Below are 21,865 nucleotides of genomic sequence, written 5' to 3' on the forward strand. Positions count from 1 at the left end.
TGACCCTAACTTTTAATAAGCTCGAGTGATTTGTGGAGAAAAAAATATAATTAAGAAGAAAATTAAGTTTGGGGATGTGTGTTTTAACACACACATTTCTTTGTCGTATTTCGAATGAGAATACATGTAGCCTGGAGACCTGGAGCACCTTCCTCTCTGATCATCCTGCTAATGAACTCCCCTAATTTTCATCTTGGGGTTGAATAGAACCCTGCTTCTCCCCAAAAGCCCCGGGAAGTTTTGAATTAATCTTTTATGTTCTTTCTTACTGTGACTGATGCAGAATTGGCATGAATATGAACAGTTCCATCAACAGTAGTTTATCAATCACGTGTCTGCCCTGATGTGAGATGTGGAGCTTTTAAATGCCTAATGCCAATTGTACAACCGTTCAGTATGTCAGAAATCATAAAGGAAAATTCCATGTTTGTCTCTGTTGCTCTTCCTTCCAAGAAATGCTTTTCAGCTGAGCCCTTACGCTGATCTTGCTGAAGTTCCTAGTTAAAAGAACTTGCAGTATAATTAGGCTAAAGGATGATTTGAAGTGGAAAATAGTGGATGAGTAACACATTTAATTTGTTTTGAAGTATGAAGAAAGTGACAAAGATGTGTGTCTGGTTTTCCATTAGAAATTAAGGTCTTTTCTGCTTTTTTTTCCCCCCTTTTTTTCAGAATGTCATTGGGAAAGCATTTGGCCTCAAGTCTGCAAACACTTGAATACATGAGTAATAAGGAATCTTCTTGATCCTGCTGAGGATTGAGTAAAACAGTGTATTTGTAATACTGGTAATTTCTGAGAAACATTTGAAAAAGAAAACCTGAAAGAGACTGAAACAGGAATGATTTCTATTCAGGCATTACACAAAGTTGTTCTAAAAATTCTTAGCTTGATATTGAATCCGTTAAAGAACACCTATAAACAGTTTTAGCTATGTCTTTTGTTCAAACTGTTGTGTAAACTATGCCCAAAGAATTGTTATCACTCATCACGTTGGAAGGATATGTCAAACAGGGGCTTGCAGAGATCTGGTACTGTTGGATATCTTTATTAATGAGTTTGGAGTAGAGCACAGGATTCTTAAAGTTGCAGATATAACCAAGTTGGAAGGGATAGCATGCATTCTGGAGGACAAGATTATAAATAAAATTATATTGACAAAGTGTGCAAGTAGCCTGAAACGTAGGATGAAATTCAATGGGGACAAGCAGAAAGCACTTCAGTTAAATAGGAATAAAACCTCAAAGTGTATGAAATTCTGATAACTGGAGGGGATTCAGAGGCTTTTTAGTAAATCAGAAACAGTATGAGTCAGCAATGTCATACCGTGAAGAAAGCAAACATCATACTGGGATATATAAACAGGAGTCTCGTATGTAAGACACATGAAGTAATACTTCCACTCTACTCAGGACTCATAAGGCCTCAACCGAAGTACTGTATCCAGTTTTGGCACACCACTTCAAGAAAGTGGAGAGAGGCCAAAGGAAAGCAACAAGAATAATCAGAAGTCTGGAAAAGACAACCCAGGGAAAGACTGAACGAAGAGGAGTTGTTTAGTCTACGGAAAAGACGACGGACTGAAGACACGCTAACGGTTTTCAAATACGTGAAAGACTGCTGCGGAAGAGGAGGTTATAAACCGTTCGCCATGGTCAATGTGCATAATAAAATAACGGTTTAAAATTCAGCTAGGGCGACGTCAACAAGTTTTCTTGCTAATTGCCTATGCGGACAAAACAGTTAAGAAAACGGGGGTGTCCCGATCAGGTGGGTTTAGGAGAAGTTAGGCGAAGAGCTGTCAAGAACGGCTGAGCTGAAATGCGGGGAAATAAGGCTGGCCTCAGCGCAGTGCTTGCTATCGCATTTGCCTTCTGCGTTAGCGCACTTCTTGAAAAACAGGAATACGTCCTGTGGCTGCGCAGAAGCCCAGCCAAGGCAGGGACTCGGCCGTGGAGGTGGCTGTAGCGGGAACGCAACCGCGGCCCCTCGGCTGGAGCGGATCACCTCTGCCGGGAAGCACCGCAGCCGGCCGTTTTTCTGCTCTCCAAGGAAATCTCCCGGGGAATTACCCGGCCTTTATTTTCCCTAGTCGCCTGCCCTGCCCTGGAGGCCGGCCGGCCGGCCGCCCGCCCGCACCCTCCGGAGGGGCGAGAGGGCCCCGCAGCAACCGGCCGCCGCCTCGGGATGGCGGAGCGGCCCTCCGCCCGCGCGGCCGTTGGAGCCGTTAGCCCCGCCCCATGCCCCGCCCAGCCCGCGGCCTCCGACCCCACGTTCCTTAGTTACCGCGCGGAGCGTCACTTCGGGGCTAAACCACCGCTGCGCGTAGCGGAGAGTCGGGTTGAACCATTCGTCCGGCCGCTGAGCGGGGAGGGGAGGGACCACCGGGGACGGAAGTGGGGGCGTCGCGGGTGGCCCCGGCTTGCGCCCGCAGCGGCCGGTGGACTCGTTGCTGTAGCTCCCGCCCGCGAGCGACGCTCTCCCCCCTTCCCTCCTCACCCCCGTTGGTCTCGTCCCGTGCGGGCCATAGCGACGGCCGGCGCGCTGAGGGAAGATGGCGGCTCCGGCCTCTGCAGCGCCGCCGGCTCCGTGAGCGCGGCGCTCGTTCCTTTCCCGCTTCCCCTCCTCGCTCCTGCACCCCGTCCCTCCCGGCTGCCCTCCGCCTCTTCTCCTTCCCCGCCGGGGGCGTAGGGACCATGTCGGACTCGGAGGAGGAGGAGAGTCCGGACCGCCAGCTCAAGCTAGTGGTGCTGGGGGACGGCACCACTGGCAAGGTCAGTGCCGGCCCCCGCCGGCAGCGCCCCGCTCCTCTCCGTCGCCGCGGTGCCCCCAGGCCCCTGCCCGGCCTTCCCCCTCGTCGCTCCCCGCGGCCCTCCCGCTGAGGAGGGAGCAGCCCGCGGCGGCTTCCAGTCTATCGCGCTGCCGCCGTCGCGATACGCGGCGGCGTGGGGCCGGCTGACCGCTGCCCCTTCACTCCCGGCCCTGCGCTTCTCCCTCTGCGTCGTCTCCCCAGCGTATGTGGGGCGGGGGGAAGGGGGGGGCGTAGCGGAGAGCCGGGACGGGACCCTGGTGCTCCCCGGCCGGTAGAGGCGGGCTCTTGGCCCGGGAGCCTGGCTCCGGGGCCGCCCGTATCCGCTCCGTGCTGGGCAGCGAGACCCTCGAACGGGGATTCCGTACCCTCGCGGCGCCCCGAGAGGCTTGGTCAACGAACAGACGTGTGCGGCTTTAATCCCCTTTTCTTGAGCCTTAATAAAAGGAGCGGCTAATAACGTAATTACCACGGCGCTGCCTGGTGTGGCGTTTCCCATCGGTGGCCGTGCACTGGAGCCGGGCTATTAGCTGCTCGGCTGGAGTTGCCGGAATAGCCCGAAGTTGTTCTCGGGGGCTGGCGGTGCCCGGGAGGGGGCTGGGGTCGGGGCCGAGCACGTGAATTCGCCGTTCCCGCCGAAACGACGAGCAGGGAGGGTGGTTCAGCTGGGTCTCCAAGCTGTCCCATTTCGGCTTCAGAGCTGATGGCCTCCTGAGGTGGATAGAACAGTTTGCATGTATTTGAGTTGCTGTTTCAGAGTTTGGAAAGACACTTCTGGGTCAATTTAGGTTTTGGTGATGACTTTTACAGGGCTTTTTTTCTGTCTATAATCAACATAATTAAATACTATTTGTAAAAGTTTGTTTACAAACAAGTTGTACTTGTTTTCTTTTTAAAAGAGAAATCTTGACGGAGAAACCGACGAAGGCAAAAGGGAGACCATTTTCTTACCCATTAAAATAGTCACTGATCTTTACTGTACATGTGTGGACATACCTATTGCCATACGTGGCCTGAATCCTTTCGTGAGATACACCTGAAAATAGTAATTTTATTGTCTACTTGAAGAATACAGTTTTTTCTCTATCATTAGCTTTTGAAAACGTGGGGAGGCAGAAAGGCTGCCTGCCTCGCAGTTCAAATGAAAGGTAGAAATACTCTTAGAGGTGGTTTAAATGAGCTGCCTGCTATTAATAGAAATAAGCTCTTAGTGAAAGTACATGCATGGTTTTGCTCGCTTATTTATGCAGAGCTCTATGGAGAAACAAAACATTTTTTTGCCTCCAGTGATTCTAAACCCAGTCTGAAGGGGTATTGTATTCATCTGAGTCAGTAGATGGGCAATTCCAAGTGACTGTGTGATGAGAGCATAATAAATGCACAGGATTGACAGCTGAAGTGCTGTTTCATTGGTAGCGTGCCCCAGGAGTTTTCCATTCAAACTGAGGAATCCTTTCACTACTGCTGTTCAGCAGCTTGTGGCAAGACCTCTCACCAAACATGGATTTTCAAGCATTCTTGAGTTTTGATGTGTATTCCTGCTGGTTCCTGCCTTTCACACGTGAGCTGCCACTCACTGAATCTCCTGCTGGCTCTAGGCATCCTATGCTTCAAGTGCCGTTTATTTTGCACGAGTAGCAGCTATGCTATGGTGGGCTGCTTTTCCTCCTGTTCCCCCTAGATGATGCTGTAATAGAGGCTTCTTCCAGCCATCCTGATGGCCTAGCAGCAAACACTTTCAAATAATAGGTTTATTGTAAGACCTTGTAAAAATAAAGAAGTGATTGGTCATGGAATGGAAGGATAAAATGTACCTAGTGCTATTTCAAGCACCTCAGAAGACTAAATTGTTGAGGTTCCTCTTCTTTGTTGGCTACTCGTTCCGCTTGCTTGTTGAAACGTGTATGTCTATATGTTTTCAACTCCAAGTAGCCTGCCTCTCACATCTGGTTCACAGCTGGTCTTTATACACATGCATACTTAGCCTCTCATTTACTGTGCAAGACATTGGTTTTTCTCTTCCTCTGTCGCTAGGATCGTCGGATAGGAGTAGTGTAGGAAATAATGGAACATATCGTTGAAATATTGCGTCTTGCGTTCAGTGTGAGATGTTCACATTTGACTTCATTCCATTGCTCCCCTTCTTGCCAAAAAAAAAAAAAAAAAAAGAGGAGAAAAACCCCACAAACATTTTATTTCCTCCATCTGGGGCTGTCTGGTCGTCAGTTCTCCACAGAAAATAAATTATGTCTTTGTGAGTCAGCTGGCTGAAGGTGTAAACTTGCTCTCTTTTTCCTCACTCATTGTTTAGAAGCAATGTGATTAAGGTTCTGTGGAAGGGTTGGTAGCAGTTTACAAACAAACCAGTGTCAGTTCAAGCTAAGGGTAATGTTTGTTTCCACTAGCTAGGAGTTGCTCTATCCATGAGGTAAGGGAGGGATGTTGTGCTTCTATTCATTTGTTTTGTGGTGGTTGAATGGATAATTGGATACTTAGATTTTTAAGGGTAGGAATAAGCACTGCTGGAGCAAGCTCTAAGAAGAGAAGAGTGAAAAAGGAAGAAGGAATGAGAGGAGTAAGACACAGTAGAATCTGAAAAAGTTTCCATTAGGGTAATGGAAATGGTAAATTGTTGAAAAGAAAAATTGAGGAAGGCAAGGTTGGTTAGTAAGAAGATAATAATAGAGAATGATTTTAATGAACTAGACAAACTAGGGAAGCAATCTGAAAAGAAATCAGCAGCGGGGACAATGTGAGATGAAAATAAACAGCAATTATTAATAGCAGTTGGCTCTTTGATTTTGCTTACAGGGTACACATGGCAGCCTTATGCATGTAGGTTTTCAATCAACCTACTCTTCCTGAGCCAAAATGTTTTTTCATTAAAAGAAACTAGCAGTACTAGTATGGATTGAAAAAAATGATGTTATAATCCAGGTATTTCTACTCTTGCTGTGCACAGATTGGCTTAATGTTGAAATATATAATGATGCTAATTTGAGCTGGAACTACTCGGATTTCCTACTGTTGAAAATGGTTTTGGGCCTCTGGAAGCAAATCTTGGAGCTATTCATAGAAAGGAAGGTCCTGAAAAATAGGTGTGTGGGAGGAGCAAATAAGCAGAGGTTCTGTCCTTCTGCCATCTGTTGCAGCTGGGATTAAAGTATGGTAGCAGAAACATCCTACCTTTTCCTTCTCTTAGCAATAGATGATGAAAATGAAAGAGCGAATGCTCAACCTGGTGTGGGAATGTGCAGGAGCTAAACTGTAGGCTGGAATATGGAGTGGTGTTCTGCTTGCTTTAGGATTTCTTAGGATGCCAGATTTTTAAGCATGTTGCCAATTCTGGATCTTGTTGTTACATGTGGGCTCAAAAACCTCATCAATGTCGACAAAAACACTGTTGTCACTGTTCAGTCTTGCAAATGGAAAATTGCATCAAGTGTCCTCTGCAGATTGGCCTAGTTTCGTAGATCCATGTTTAATGTCAAAAAATCTTGATAATTTTCTCTTCTTTAGTGAACAAAGTTTCATCAGTAGTTAGGAGTGGGGGTGGAAAGACATCATAAGAAATTCTCTGTGTTGGACAGTTATGTGTTTTTATGCTAGTTAAAGCATCTCGTTGTTTAGCCTAGTGTTCCTTTTCATTTTGTCTGTCTTAAAATTCTTTCCCGAAGGGATAAGACATGACTGAAGGGTAAATATTGCTGTGCTTGGAGAAAGGCATTGGTGTTCTAGAAGTGAGTAAGGGAGGGGATAGATACGTGTTGCTTTTTGGAAAGTAGATTCTCAATTGGCTGGTAAAGTTGGTATGTGAATGGAAATTCATGGCTTCAGAACTATGTGCTTGCATCTCATTGAAATTTGGTTTTAGTTTTTCTTTCTTACAACTATGATACTACACTTTGGCATCATTTTCTGAAAGCTTTCTTCTATAGGATTTTACGCAAAGAATTGTCATTGTCAGAGTTTTCTCTACTAATTTCTGTGTTGTCCTGGTGAGCAGTCAGTATCAGTTAGAGCTGGCTATCATTGCTTGTTCTGTTTGACTTTCAATTTATTTCAATTTATTGACTTTTAAATTTATTTCATAAATATTGTTTGCTTTACTCAGTATGTAGGTGTTTAGGAGCAGCTTTTTATACTGTGAGTTGTTGACATTGAAGAATAGAAGCAAGAAATTGTCTTGCCTCGCCTGTGAGGTTTGATTGCATCTTCGTTTGTTTCCAGAAAAACTTCCCAAATATCCCATAGTATTTTGCACTTAGAATACTGAAATTTTTATGTATTATTTTTTACTGCTGTCTCGATTGCTGTATGTTAGAACGCAAAGCCTTTTTTTTGTCTGAAAGGAAGGAGTTTGTAACACCAACCTTCAGTAGTGTATTGCTATTCAGAACAGCATACGAACATTTGCTTTGGAGTATTTAAGGTAAATGTGTGAACCTACCAAACTGGGTCTAATGGAAAGTCTGCTATGAAAGTTGGTGGCCTGGTTGTCTTAGTAGAGACGTGAAGGAACAAGGCCTTCTTGATATCATGCTATCCTCTGATCTCTACGTTAATGGCTGAAATTTTATGAATGGAGCATAATCTTTTTTTTTAAAAACAGTCACTGATCACTTATTTATTTTTACAGTTACAGTTCTACTGAACCATTATTTAAATTTGGTTATTTTTTACATAGATTGTACTCAACATACCCTTACAGGCAAAACTGCCATGTAGAATCTTTTATGGCAAGCATGGCAGAGAACAATTTTAGGATTGAAGGGAGTATTTGCATTGTAGAGGTATTTGAATATTCATTGACATAACTTCTTTGTTTAGTGTTGTGGAGAAGTTTGAACTGTTGCTCTTAGTTTTTTGTGGATAAATGCTTGTTCTGTGAATAAATAGAGGACTCTAGTCTGGTAATCCAACACCTTCCTTGAGTTTTAACAGTTATTAGAAAAAAAAATTAAAAAGGGGTTAGTCAATGATTTTCTGCTATAAATTCCTTTGCATTCAAGAGCACAGTAGAGGAAAAACTGTTTAAGAGAACTTTGCCATGCTGTAGATTACTTGCTGCTCCTATTGGTTGGCTTTTAATTGAATGTATGTTGTTTATTTTTACTAACACCCCTAGAAGCCCTCAGGGAATATTGAGTGTCACAGAGTGATAAAGCTAATATTTACTGAGCCCTTAAAACAAGAAGGGAGTGGTTGCTTGTTTAATGGGGATCTAAATTAGTGTGTTGGAGAATACAGAATACTATGATATAGTCAGATGATATTTTAATCTGTACTCTGGGTACTGGTTACTTTTCTGAAAAGAAAAATTTCAAGACGACTGGTGTATTCCTGCAATGTTCTTATTCTTATCTACATCTTTAAGGTCATGACAGATTAAAGATAATGTCTTTGTAATCTTGACATGCTAACTGTTGTGATTAAAAGAATCAGTTCTACTGACTATTTCGGTACTACAGTCTAAATATGTATTGAATTTTATGTTGTGCATATGTTAGTATTACTGTCACATAGCTGTAGGCAGAAGAGTATTCTCACGATTCATCTTCTGTGGTCTTCACCCTTTCCACAGTGACATAAATATATAAGCATACCCATGGTATTTCTAGTTTACTTGCTTTTTTCCCCATTTATCTATTTATTTTTAATCCTTTTGGGGCTTTAGTTCAGTGAAGTAGATTAAAATGTTGCGATAGTCTTTAATTGATTTTTGGGGTTACTTCCTAAACATATCTTCTGATATCAAAATATCATTTATTATATGTACATATATATGACAGTGGTAGGAATATAAATGTGATGTAGAAACAAGAAGACAGTAAATCTTGTATTATTTACTTCACAGGTAATTTAATAGTTGAATAAATGTTTTTATATTCATACTAGGGCTTTAATGCTAGAGCTCTGGTGATCATGTTTTCATGCAAAAAAAGTGTAAGTTACCTTTTCTTCCTATGTACATTTGACATTATTAGCATAATTTAGATTTTTGTTATAACTGTTCCATTAATAGAACTTGTCTATTCTCATTTTTTCAGAGCTATTGGCACTATTTTGCTATTGCATTTTTAACTAAATGCTCTCCAACGGCAATTTCTAATAACAGTTGATATGACTCACCTCTTTGGGTCTTGATGAACAGAAAGCTGGCAACAAAAATTCCTTCTTGCCCATTTTGAATTGTCTCAGACAGTATAAGGGTTTTGTGAGGCTGTTAGGCTTTTCTTCCCCTATATATGTAAATGCATATTTAGAATTTTTTTCTGCAATTACTTTGTTTTTGTATTTTCAGATGTCATTTCAGCAAGAGATTTGTAAGTGTACACCACTAATTTGATGTAGGATGTAATTTATTGATGTGACATTAATTTTTAATACAGTATTTAATTTTTTCCATAATATAAACTCTTGTGTTCTTTATAATTGCACCTCTCCTTTCCTTTTTTTTTTTTATTAAACCTTAGATTGTGGAACTTTTTCTCTTTCTTTTTCTTTCTTTCCCTTTTCCCTTTTTTTTTTTTTTTTTTTTTTTTTTTGCCTTGCATGGAGAACTTAAATTGCTAGTGAAAGAATAGAAATGCCTTGCTTCATTACTTTATGTAGGTTAATTGTGTATCCTTTTAGCAGTATGTAGTAAAAGCTGATTATTAGGTCAACAGTGTATTCATCTACTTTCATAAATCCACAAAATACAAATTGAAAAAATAAGTTTCCAGAGTTCTGCTTAAAGGAATGATTCTGCAAATGTGCACTCTTAACATGAGTTTAGTTTTTTCTGTGTACAAGAAAGTACTCTTCCTATCTTAGACTTCATGTAATCCCTGATCCTGAAACTTTGATGTACAGTGGCAGGAATCCTGCCACAATTTGGACCCCCTGTGGGACTCTGCACTGTGCAGATCTCTGTTCCCTCCCAGAAAGTTGGCCTCGCATCATGGTGTTCTGTACCAGGGAAAGACCCTAGTTTTGGAAATGCATGCTTTTTTAAAATAATAAGCTCTTCAGGTATGGATAGTATCACTTAGATTTGTGTCAATTTGAGCATACTAATGATACCTCATTCAAATCTGTGTAATATTTTGTAATGTGAATATCATAGTATCTTTGAAATACAAAGGAAGTATATGCCTTCCTTCTTTTTGCATAAATTAGTAGTCTTTGCCACCTCCTTTTATTATGTTGAAGTTGTCTGGTATGCTTGTCAATCCAAATCCATGAACACTGTCAGTGTGTGTTGATTTAAAAAGTGCTTAACTGTATTTCATACTTCTGGTTTAACACCAAGTTTTTTGCTGTTTGAACTGACAACTTAATTTGATATTGTTCTGTTTTAGACATCCTTAGCCACACGTTTTGCCCAAGAAACATTTGGAAAACAGTACAAACAAACCATAGGACTGGACTTCTTCTTGAAAAGGATAATATTGCCAGGTAAGAGAATGAAAACTAACACTGAAAGGTTGGGCAGCAGTAAGATTTGCAGAAACAGATTCCCCAAAGTAATGTATGCTAAATAAGCTCAGTACAGTGCTTTTTATGGCAAATTAGGTTTTTCAGAGAAAATTTTGTTAGTACGTTCTCGCCAGGTGACAAAGGGTTATGCATTTGCAACTTATATCTTGAAGTAAAGCACTGAATTCAAATAAAAGGAATGCTATCTATATTCGTGATTTTTATTATCTCTACTTGAGTGTACTCACTGTCCATGTGGATAGTGTAACATGCAACAATGAAATGGAACTTTAAATATATTCATTGAGAAAGTACATGTGTTTTAAAAGAAATATATATATATTTTTAAATGAAATACACAACTTGTATTTGAGTTGTGTGAGAGAAGCATAATGCAGCTATGGAATCGCAGTGCTCTAATATGTGAATGCTGTTTTATGCAAGGCAGCATGAAATTGCTGGCATTTAATAGACCACTAAAATTTAGGGTCCCTTGGCACTCATAAAAATACAGTTTGAGCATTCAAGATGTTTCACTTCACGACGGCAAAGAAACTATTTAGATGCCAGTTGCAGCACACTGCATGGAAAATGCAAAGAAATAATTAAAAAAGAATAGTTGCTGGTAGAAATTTGTCTCCAAACAATTGGGGGTTTGAAATAAGTCTTTTCATTGATTTGTGGTTGCTCAATTTCTAAGTATGAAAGTATTTCATTAAATGCATTTTCGTCTGGCTTCAGAAATAAGAAGAAGTTAGAAAAATGATGTGTAATTATTAAAAGTTGTAGTGAGATATGATAAAGTTGAAGCAAGTCCTTTTTTCCTTGTAGAGGGCGGGGAGGGAAGCAAACCCAGAAATGAAGCATTTTAGCTATAACCTGAAGTTATAACAAAATATATACAGTTCTTGAACTTATTTTGTTAAAATTATATTGCCAATAATTTCTTGATTATGTTTATATATTTTCTTAAGTGAAAGAGAATAATCTTTTCAGACTATTCCTGCATTCACTATTTTGGTTTGACCATTTTGCTGTACTTTTTTAGTATCTGGTAAGTGATAAAGTAGCAAATTTCAGTGCTTATTTCTCCATAAACTCAACAGAATAATTTTTTTATTGTCCTGCTCATGCCTCTAAAAATACCAGTGTGCATAATACTTAACAGCAGTACTTGCAAGTGGAATGTGTACACAAATCATGCAGTGTGCATGCTGAGAACTTGTATTTTGCAAGTTTTTTTCCAGCTGTTAAACATACAGAAGCTATTAGTACATTACTGGGATTTTAAATATGTTGAGTAGAAAATGGAAAATTATCAACTATTGATTCATTCATGTTTTACTTTCTTCTAGTTTATTTGTAATAAATTCAGAATGTGGACGAAAATAGCACCAAAACAGCAGCAAAGTCTGTACATGTATTTTCCTCATCATTAACAAAATAGTAATGTTCATTGAATATATTCATATTCAGGAAGAAGCATTTTTCTGTAGACTGTCATTGTGTTTTTGCCTTGCCAATATATGTTTATGTACGTATATATTTCTGTGGTTTATAAGTAAGCTGAACTGGTGGTGGGGGAGTAAGAGAGAAGGAAGAGAAGAGGGAGGGAGGTAAAATTTCTAAATACTGGAATGGGAAGCATTACTTAAGGAAGTGGATTTTTCTAATATCTTGATTAGTTCTGGGTTTGTAAAGCTGCTGTGTTTACTTGGAATGTTAATTCATACTGCTGCACAGAAATTATAATGTGTGTATCAGTAGGGAAGAAAGCCTTGATTTCTCTTATTTAGCAGGAGAATTGATGAATAACTATGGTTCAATATTTGATTTTTTTTTTTCTTTTTTAAATGTAAGCAAAGATTTCAGAAGTTAGAATTGCTGATTTCTAGAATTGCACAGTAGTTTACATTAGGCCACATTAGAAATGCATTTTAGCTTGTAAACTAAAGTACTGTTTCTCTGTTTTTTGGTCTTTTTAAAAATACAAGCTGTGTTTGTCTCCAGTTGTTTTGGTAACTGATGCAGTTTTGCAGTGAAAAAAAGTAAATATTTTACATAGTAAAACAATATGATTTAATACAAATAGTAAATCCTTTGATTAATTTTGAACAATATCACTTTTAGTGTTCAAATGTTGACAAATTCTCTTCATGGAGTTTGGTCAAAATATTTTTTTTTCAAATGCAAGTCAATTTCAGTGTATTTATTGATGCAGTATCTTGTATAGTCTGGATGCAGCCATAGTGTAGATTTTACTGCTTAAATAGTATATCTGTTGGTCAGAGGGTCTGCTGATAGAGATTCTTAAGAGCCATAGTCGAATACTTTTAGGAAGGTTGTAGGTGCAGTACAGTAAACAGGATTCTTCCGTTAAAAGCATTTTTCTAAGTCGTCAGTGCAAAAGGTGGGCAGACTCATGTTTTTAGTTTCATCTTGACTGTGCAGCACTTTAAGTAAGGTTAACCAATGCACCAAGTGTACTTCTGCAGGATCACTACTGGAATCAACCCAGTGGCTTCAGTTCATACCAGAAACAGCCTAGGTACCTGCACTGTGTTGCCTCAGTTATTTTAACTTCGCAGTTGTGTGCATTTTCTGCAGAGTAAAGAAGTGCTAGTTTTTTATTGTTTCTTATCAGTGTATTAAATATTATTTTTATGGGATTCTTCGCTTATTTTTATTGGTACGTTAAGCTTGTTCCTAAGAACTGTCTTATTATGCATGGTTTATTTTTGTTTTGTTGTCATTCTCCAGTTTGTATGTTCCTCTTAAATCTATGAAAAAATAGATTTCAAACTCTGCAGAAAACTTCATGTGCTACTATCATAGTTGTTAATTAAATATTTGCTAGGCAAATAGTCCAGGGTTTTTCCTTCTGTCTGAATAATCCTAACATCCTTCTTTCTCCCCCAAAATCAGTTTGAGCACAAAGCAAATCTTACAGGACCTGACTGGATAAAAGGGAAGATGAAGAGTTTTGCACTGGAGATGATCAACATGAATTTCAGTAGTTAGTGAGGTCTTAATTAAGAACCACTTCACCTTAAATGAACATTCCAATCTTTTTTCCACAGTTTCTTTTTTCTGTTGTTAGTGAAGGAAAGTAAATAATTAATAATAGTAGATTTTAAAGTTGAACAGTCACTATTAGACTATTTAGTTTAACTATCTTCCTGCATTCAGGTTTCTCAGATAATTTCATACAGTTATCCAAATACTAAGCCTGGTATGTGCGTGATTACTACTCTTAGGAGGAAAAATGAAGTTGAAACTTCATAAAGCATTTGAACACAAATTTAGGCATCTGAAAACTGTTGAGTTTGAAAATAACAATATTTATAAAGCTTTTTTTCCAAATAGCTGGCATAATGACATGGTAAATTTCCAGTAGAATACATACAATCAAGTTAGAGGTGGTATACTGCAGCATGGTGAGCTTTTGAGCATGTTTAGTTTGTTTACACACTGAGGACTCATAGTCATTTCAGACTGCGGGTGCACCAGTTTATCCACATCAGATGCTTTATGGAAGACTTTCCTGCATTGTTTGCAGTCACTTATGTTCTAAACTTTAGAAATAATTAATTAAAGCATAGTATATGCACTGTTAAAACAAATAAGCTTTTTATTCTATGAAAGGTTGCCTTTATTGAACTGTAGTGTTTATGATGTATTTACTAAGCTCCATGTAGAAATTCTTTATCTTTGTATTAGATCTAACTCAGTGTAGCTTGGAAGTATTGTGAATAGATTGTCTCATGTTCATCTTTATATATTTGAGACCAAAGTAGCAGTTTAGGAAATCTGTGCTTTTAACCAGATTAAAGCAAGATGCATCATAAAAATATAATGTGGTATATTTAATACCAAAAGTAGCATATATTCAGCTATATAGTTTTAATTTGCTGTTTATATTCACTGAGCGCTGGGATATATTTCCATGGAGCACACTCACTTGCATAACTAATGTGAGTGTGTTAGTTATGAATTGATGGCTGAATAGATCACATTGTGTAAAATAAAGTTGTTAATAACATAAAATAGTTGAATCAAGAGTGTATGTTTCTTAGCAGCCCAAAATATTGTGTTGAGACTCAATTGTTGTGATGTGGAATTTGTTGCTTTTTTTTTTTTTCAAATCTAGGAATAAAATTAATGGGCAGTTACAAGTATTTGTAAGTACTTAGAATTGTTATTAACATGTAAGTCATGTGAGTTGTATGTAGATTAGAAAAATTTTCATCAGACCTTACTGCATTGGAGTTTGGTGCTTCCAGGAAATCAGTACAGTTTTGAAGAGTTCTCACCATGCAAAATGAGCCACATTATACTTAAGTATTTGTATGCATGTGGTGACATACATTGCTGTGTGTGTATGCTTAATCTGTGGGTTTCTGAGTTGTTAGCTTGCAGAATGTGTTTGACTTGTAGGATATTAAATATTCTGTATTTACACTGATTTTTTTTGTTACTTTGTTTTTGAAAACCTGTTAATGGTTTCAACATAGCTTAGAGACTGTTTAGAGTAGAAAGGAAAAAACTATTCTTGGTGTAGATTTTTCGAAGATTAAATGATGTAAATCATGTCCAGTTTAGTTGCTTGCTTTGGAGTGGTGGGTGGAGGAAATAATCGTGGTTTGCATCCTCAACTTAGATCTGTGTCAGTTTTTCCATTTTTTAATCTATCCATTATATAATTCCTTAACTGAGTAGTACTAAGAGCATCACTACCAAAATACAGTTACTGTGCAGATTTTCCTTGCTTCTAGATTTGTAAAGAAAAATTGGAGGTGGGGGGAAGGTTCACAGAGTATGAAATAATGTGGTTAAGCTGGCATTAATTGTATTCCTTTTGATTCCAAGTACTGCTCTATAGAACTTTTTCTGTGAAGTTTTACATGTGTCTTCAGTGAACTATGTTATATAATTTCTAGTCAGGATTGTTATACTTTATGCAATTCCAATTCTTTTCTGTTAATATTAAATATGTTAATATTTAGTTAAAGTTTTACTGCGTCTTAATGACTTACCTGGACACAGGTGACTTTTTTCCAAAAGATACAGTCATCTTTGTGTTGAAATTTAGTAACTATTTATTGTATACTTCTAAAAAGCTATTGCTGTTGATATGCTAGAGCTGTATTACCTGCTGTGATAATATATCTTTAATTTTATTTGTATCTAAATTTTCCAGGTTACACAATATCTGTATAATTTTCTTTTTCAGGAAATTTGAACGTTACTCTTCAAGTGTGGGATGTAGGGGGGCAAACGATAGGAGGCAAAATGCTGGATAAATATATTTATGGAGCTCAGGTACAGTATAAATGATAATTGTATCTATAGTAATTATATAAAATTAATTGAAACTTTGTTCTTAAAATTATACATATCTTACAGGTTGTTGTTTTGTAGATCTCAAAAATGTTGAATCTCTGCTTAACCTAAACATAATTGGTATTACTATTCAATTCTGATTTTGGTATGTAGTTAATTTTTTAGAGCTGCTTAAAAAGCAAAGCAAAGGTGCACGTTTGTAGATCTGAATAATTCAAGAACAGATGTATGTTTCCATGCTTTGTGTCTCGAGTTAAGAAAAGCAATCATAGTAAATAGTAAAGGCTATTTGGATATCCACATGTTAGATATAGTGGCTGCTTTTAGAACAGATGCCTCCTGGGGGGAAAAAGTAGAAGGAGGAAATTAAGAGCAATCCTACACCATTAAACTCATACATGCAACTGGGGTTATAAGAGGGCAAACAAAAGGAGGCAACCAGGTAGCTAAATATTTTTGCAGAACTCCTATCCAATGAAAATTAATTTTACCTTGAGATTAACTAAACAACTTAAAGTGAATGGTAGGATTAAGTAAGAGCTAAATATTATAACAGTATCTTGAGTTATGAGATGATTTAGGACTATATGACAAACTTCTTAACATGAGTGGTCCTAAAGTGTACTCTGTTCTTTAATTTGGAGTTTGTAATGGGAACAATACACATAACATGCTTTATTATTATTATCTGAAAAGAGAAGAAATGCACCTATTTTTTCCCCTAATACTTTAAGCAATAGGAATATGGAATCCTAAAACTTTATTGGACAGAAACTTTGTACTAAGAAGGGATGGCTATTTAAGGAGATTAGGATTTATTAGTTAATAGGATAAAGACAAACTTGTCAATTTAACATTTTGTCACTTTTAAAATAATGTCTAAATGTTTTTAGCTGTTGCATCTGTTTTATAGCATTTTCTTACTTCTTAATAAAAAACATTTTGCTGCCCTGTTAAAGATCTACCAAGCAACAGGAGAAAGCGGCTTCTATGGCAGAGGGAATTTGATTAATCACAAATTGTTGCCATATGCCCAACATAAACTCAATGAAGGAAAGAAAAGGCTATTAACTTTTTCTGTATTGAATTTGGTGATAAACTTAAGAGTTTCTTATCAGCAATAGCAGGTAAAAAAGTTAGTACCAGTGCCCCGAAGTAGCGAAAAGGTTGATATCAGTAAGCCTAAAGTTATGAAATTTTGATTTTTAGTCATTCTGAGCACATTAACAAAAACCTCTATATCCAATCTCTTCTCCTTTAATCCTCTTTGGGACCTAATAACCTTATGCAGGCTGGGAATCAACTGGAGAGCATCCAGTGAAGGGCCATGAAGCTGATTAATGGACTGGAGCATCTCTCCTATATGAGGAAAGGCTGAGAGAGCTGGCACTGTTCAACCTGGAGGAGAGAAGGTTCAGGGGGATCTTATCAATGTATATAAATACCTGGAGGGACGTTGCAAAGAAGATGGAGCCAGGCTCTTTTCAGTGGTGCCCAGAGACAGGACAAGAGGCAATGGGCACAAACTGAGACGCAGGTTCCCTCTGAACATCAGGAAACACTTTTTCACTGTGAGTGTGACCAAGAACTGGCATAGCTTGCCCAGGGAGGTTGTAGAGTCTCCATCCTCAGAGATACTCAAAAGCCATCTGGACATGGTCCTGGGCAGCTGGCTTTAGGTGACACTGCTTGAACAGGGGCCTTGGACAAAATGACCTCTAGAGGTCCCTTCCAACCTCAGTCATTCTGTGAAATGGCTTTGGAGGAAAGAAGGCTGGGGTCCTACTGGAGAAAAAACAGCTGAATGGGAGTCAGCAATGCACCCTTGCAACAGTAAAAGCTAACCGAATACTGGTCTGCATTAGTAAGAATGAAGTAGGCAAATCAAGGAAAGAGATTACCATCCTGTCTGACATTTTTGAGGCTACATTTGGAGTACTGTGTTCCGTTTTGGGTTCCCCATTACAAGAAAACCTTTAAAATAGTGGAGTAACTCTAGCAAAGGTTGCTGCAAAAGAAGCATGTGTGCCTATGGTGTGTTGCACTTGGTCAGTGTGTGTGATGCAACTGGGATTTTAAACATCTTGTTTGTAAAGTACACAAGCTGTACACACACACATAGAGTAGATGATTTGGATCTGTTGCTGAAATTTTAATCTGCATGTATTCTCCAAATCTAAATAATTCAGATTTAAAGTATAATGTGTAGAATAGCTTGCAGCATGCACAGAGTATGCATCATGCTTTTATCCAGTATATGCAGATGACCATAGCCTTGTATAGACTTCATCTGGTTGATCATCATGATATTCAGAAATCACAAGTGGCTGAACTCTTGGTTTTCCACTCAGAAATCCAAATGTATGGTAGGCTTACTTATAAAATACTACAACCAGCTGGAGATGGAAGTTTTGAGAATTTACAGCAACTGAACAGGTTATCTACAGTCTACAGTTCACTTATGTTGCTTGAATTTGATCAGGATACCAGGAGGAGTAAGTGGAACATCCCCCTGTACTTTGCTGCAAACCTTGCTACTGGAGGTTTCATTCTCTTTGAGAGCTGAATCAATTCTCTAGGATAGATCTTTTCATTAAGTTACTTTTAAGGTGTCATTTTTTAACTGAGACCCCTGATTTCTTGTGCCATGTTTTAAAATAAGAGTGCGAGATTTGAGGATGAGAACCTACTTAATTTGCTTGCGTGGTGGCAGTTGGAGAAATTGCATTTCACTTGCTGTCTTGAAGCAGTTTTCTTTTTCCCCTGGTGTCGCTCATCCAGAACAATATAGTTGCTGCATCCCATTAGCTGAATTTCACTGATGGGTCAGAAGAACTCTGCAAGCTGTGGGGGAAGAAGAGCTATTTGATCTTTATATTTGTAAATAAAAGGTGCTAATAAGCAGCTTTCTGTCAGTGTTGGTTAAAACTGACACGTTTATCTGAGAATTGAGAGAGGCTAAGAATAATTGTATAGTCAGTTACCACAGCTGAACTGATAGACAGTAGCTCATTCAATTATGGCAAATCAGTCGCATGTGTTTGAGTTACTGTATCCTCAGTATCAGCAAAGACAACAGTGGTGAAGTATATGTAGCCTGGAAACTGTTTTCAGTTGTAAAAATAGCATTTCTGCAGATGTGCAAGATATCATAATGAAGTTAGTCTTTGCTAACATGGATATACTGTGACTAGAAAACATATTTTAGAATTTTGGTCTGACATATTTCATGAATATTAATGAAAATTAGAAAGTTAATTTTGTTTCTTCATACTAAAGTCAGTCATAGGATGAGGGCAGCTGAGGATAAACCTGAGGAAGAAAACATACGGTTTTAATTAGTGTTTTCTGTAGCTTTCATTTATTGTGACAAATCTTGGCATAAACTTGACACCTTTAAAATGTTGATTGTTTAGTGTGAATATATTGCCTGGTTACAACACTTCCATAATAGTTCTGCTGTGTAATAGCACCGCTGCTGTTTGCGTGGTAAATAGTTCGGAACCGCTCCCATCACTTACCTGTAATTGCTGCCCCTACCCACATATCTAGTTTAAAGTATCTTTAAGAACTGGCATGTGCTACCTCATAAATTGGCTTGTTAATAGAATAAGAGTACTGCAGACTCTTACCTTCTCCAGAGACCAGCAAATAATTTCTGCAATATTCTCAGTTTCCAGTGACCTATTTTTGAAAATACTCCATAATTCCAAAACAAAAAGCACTCACACATGCACTAATGTAGGCAAAATGTCTTACTAGAGTGCAGTTATGCAAGGAGGGACTATTTGCCACGTTGCTGGAGACTAGAGAATTAACATGCTGTTCTTGGCATGTTGTCCGCCATGTGTTTCAAACTTTTTTCATGGCAGGGAAATGCGCTACTTTTGTGTAAAAAGGCCAATGTTAATTTTCCACCTTAATTCCTCATGCATAATAGGGAAACAACAGCTTTTATACTATCTACTCATTCTGTTCTCCATATACTGTAAGTTTGTGGAAAATATGATGTATTTGTGTGAAAGCAATGATGGGGTTTCCATGTTAAATAAAAAAAGGTGAAATAAATTTTAGCTATGGAGTTATGACTAGTCCTTCATTAATTAACTATATTATACTAAGTTGCTTATAGAGTACTGTTGTGGCAAAAATCTAAGCAAGAAGTATTCTTTATGACCTGGATGTCATGCTGCCTTTTTTTGCATCTCTAAGATGTCATACCTGCCATCTTTATTTCTTAAGTATAGCAAATAATGACAAGATTCAAAAAAAGAATGATTAAGAGAAGAATATACTTTAGATGCAATGTTTTAGATCATGGAGAAGGGGACCAAAAGGAAGTTAGGTGAGCTCTAGTTGCAAACTTTGTTCAATTCTTTCTTTCACGGTAAATCCACTGTGAATACCCTTTCTTCCACAGGTGTAGGCTGCAGTTGGCTAGAGGACATGTAGCGGAGTAGCATCTTGATGAAGAATTAGTTAGAAACAGTTGGCCAACCTTAAATGCTGATTCTATTAACTTTATCTTGCATCTAAGTCTGATTAAACTCTTCAGTGCTGAAGATGGTTTAGTCTGGTCTGCTCTTCTGCAAGCTAGTGAGAGAACTTGACCACTGGTGAAAGAAGCATGCCATGTGCTCTTTCTCATTTACAACTTTCAGTCTTATGTCTGTTTTTTTTTTTAACCTTTACAATATCTGTCCTTCAGCTTGTGTTTCTTCTTTTCCACTGAGCATTTGGTAACATCAGAATGTCCTTCCTAGAGCAAGGCTTGTATTATGAAAGACAAATATATACATGCACAGGCATTTGGGTATAGTCAGGAGAAGTTAACTAAGATGCGAGATACTAAGGAATAAATTGTACAAAAGTTGGAAGAGGGAAGTGGATGTTTAATATTATATTTGATTAGTGAAGTAAAGGAAGAGAGCAAGGGAAAAGATGGGTGTCATAATTTTTAATTTCCTTGAAGGAACTGGTGAAAGCTGTTCCTCAGAAATTAATAGCAGCCATGTAAATACAACGAACAAGAACTCACTTTGCCAAGGAATTGATGGCATTGAAGGGTAAGAGATTTGTATTGCTGTTATAGGCAAATAGGAATTGAAGGCATCTCAGTAGGATCTGTTGCCCTCCTCTGAAGCTATACCTGTATAACGTCTATTTCATTTTTATCAACCTTCAAAAACCCTCCAGTGTTTGTGACTGCTATCCCTGAAGGTGGTGTGTTTCAGAGCTTCGCTATTCTCATTGTCTATGTCGGTTTTTTTTTTCTTCCTAGTATGTACCCTTGATATAATCTTTTTGCTGTAAGTTAAACCTTTTGCTACATGTCATATTGATCACAGAATTGTAAGAAAGTTCGGGTGGAAGGGGTCTCAGGAGGTCTCTAGTCAAACCTCCTCCTCAAAGTATGGTCTGCTGTGAGATGGCACTAGGTTGCTCAAGGCTTTATCCAGTTCCTTCTTATAAATCTCTAAGAATGGAGACTGAGCAACCTCTTGGGCAATGTATTCCACTGCTTGATTCTCTTAATGGTGAAAAAGCTTTTTTTCCTTATATCTGGTTTGAATTTCTCTTGTTTCAACTTATGCCCATTGTGTTTCATTCTCCTGCCATAGACTACTGTGAAGAGCCTTGGCTCCACCTCCTTCATAGCTTCCTCATGGGTATGGGAAGGCTGCTTTTTGGTCCTCCCAGTGCCACCTCCTCTCCATGCTGAAGAATTCTGGTTCCCTCAGCTTTTCCTCATTGGACAAGTGCTCCAGACTGATCATCTTGGTGGCCCTCTGCTGAACTTACTCCACTTCATTGATGTCTTGAGTGGCCTAAGGCTTATGTATTACTTTAGATATCATCTAACAGGTGCTGAGTAGAACAGAATAGATCCCTTAGTCTAGTGGCTGTGCTGCTGCTAATACAGTCCAGGAGCACATTGGCCATCCTTGCTGCCGGGAAACATTGCTGGCTCATATTTGGCTTGCTGTCTACCAAGATCTGCAGGTCATTTTCAGTTGCTCCCCAGCCAGTCAGTCCCCCCAACCTGTATTGTTTATTCCTCCCCAGCTGTAGGGTTTTGCGTTTGTCCTTTGTTGAATGTTGAAAGGTTCCTGTTCACCCATTCCTTCAGCGTGTCTACATAGCTCTGAATGGTAGCCCTGCCCTCAGGCATTTGTTATCTGCAAACTATAAGAGCATGTAAAAAGAGAACTCTTGTTATCTTCTCTTGAAACTTTTACCAACATCATCAT

General features: G+C 38.6%; 1 protein-coding gene across 2 annotated transcripts in view; it reads left to right on the top strand.

Annotated features, from left to right (window-relative positions):
• Positions 1-2,385: 2,385 nt before the first annotated feature.
• RAB28 (RAB28, member RAS oncogene family) overlaps positions 2,386-21,865 on the top strand; it is a 64,159-nt gene continuing 44,679 nt past the window's right edge. The window contains exons 1-3 of one of the 2 annotated variants that reach the window (XM_049797876.1): positions 2,386-2,772; positions 10,154-10,250; positions 15,505-15,593. In XM_049797876.1, coding sequence (XP_049653833.1) covers positions 2,695-2,772; positions 10,154-10,250; positions 15,505-15,593 — 264 coding nt within the window. In that variant the 5' untranslated portion in view covers positions 2,386-2,694. The remainder of the gene's footprint in view (positions 2,773-10,153; positions 10,251-15,504; positions 15,594-21,865) is intronic. The other variant, XM_049797887.1, reaches the window with a different exon arrangement.

This window comes from Accipiter gentilis, chromosome 3 (assembly GCF_929443795.1).
Source record: "Accipiter gentilis chromosome 3, bAccGen1.1, whole genome shotgun sequence".
NCBI lineage: Eukaryota > Metazoa > Chordata > Aves > Accipitriformes > Accipitridae > Astur > Astur gentilis.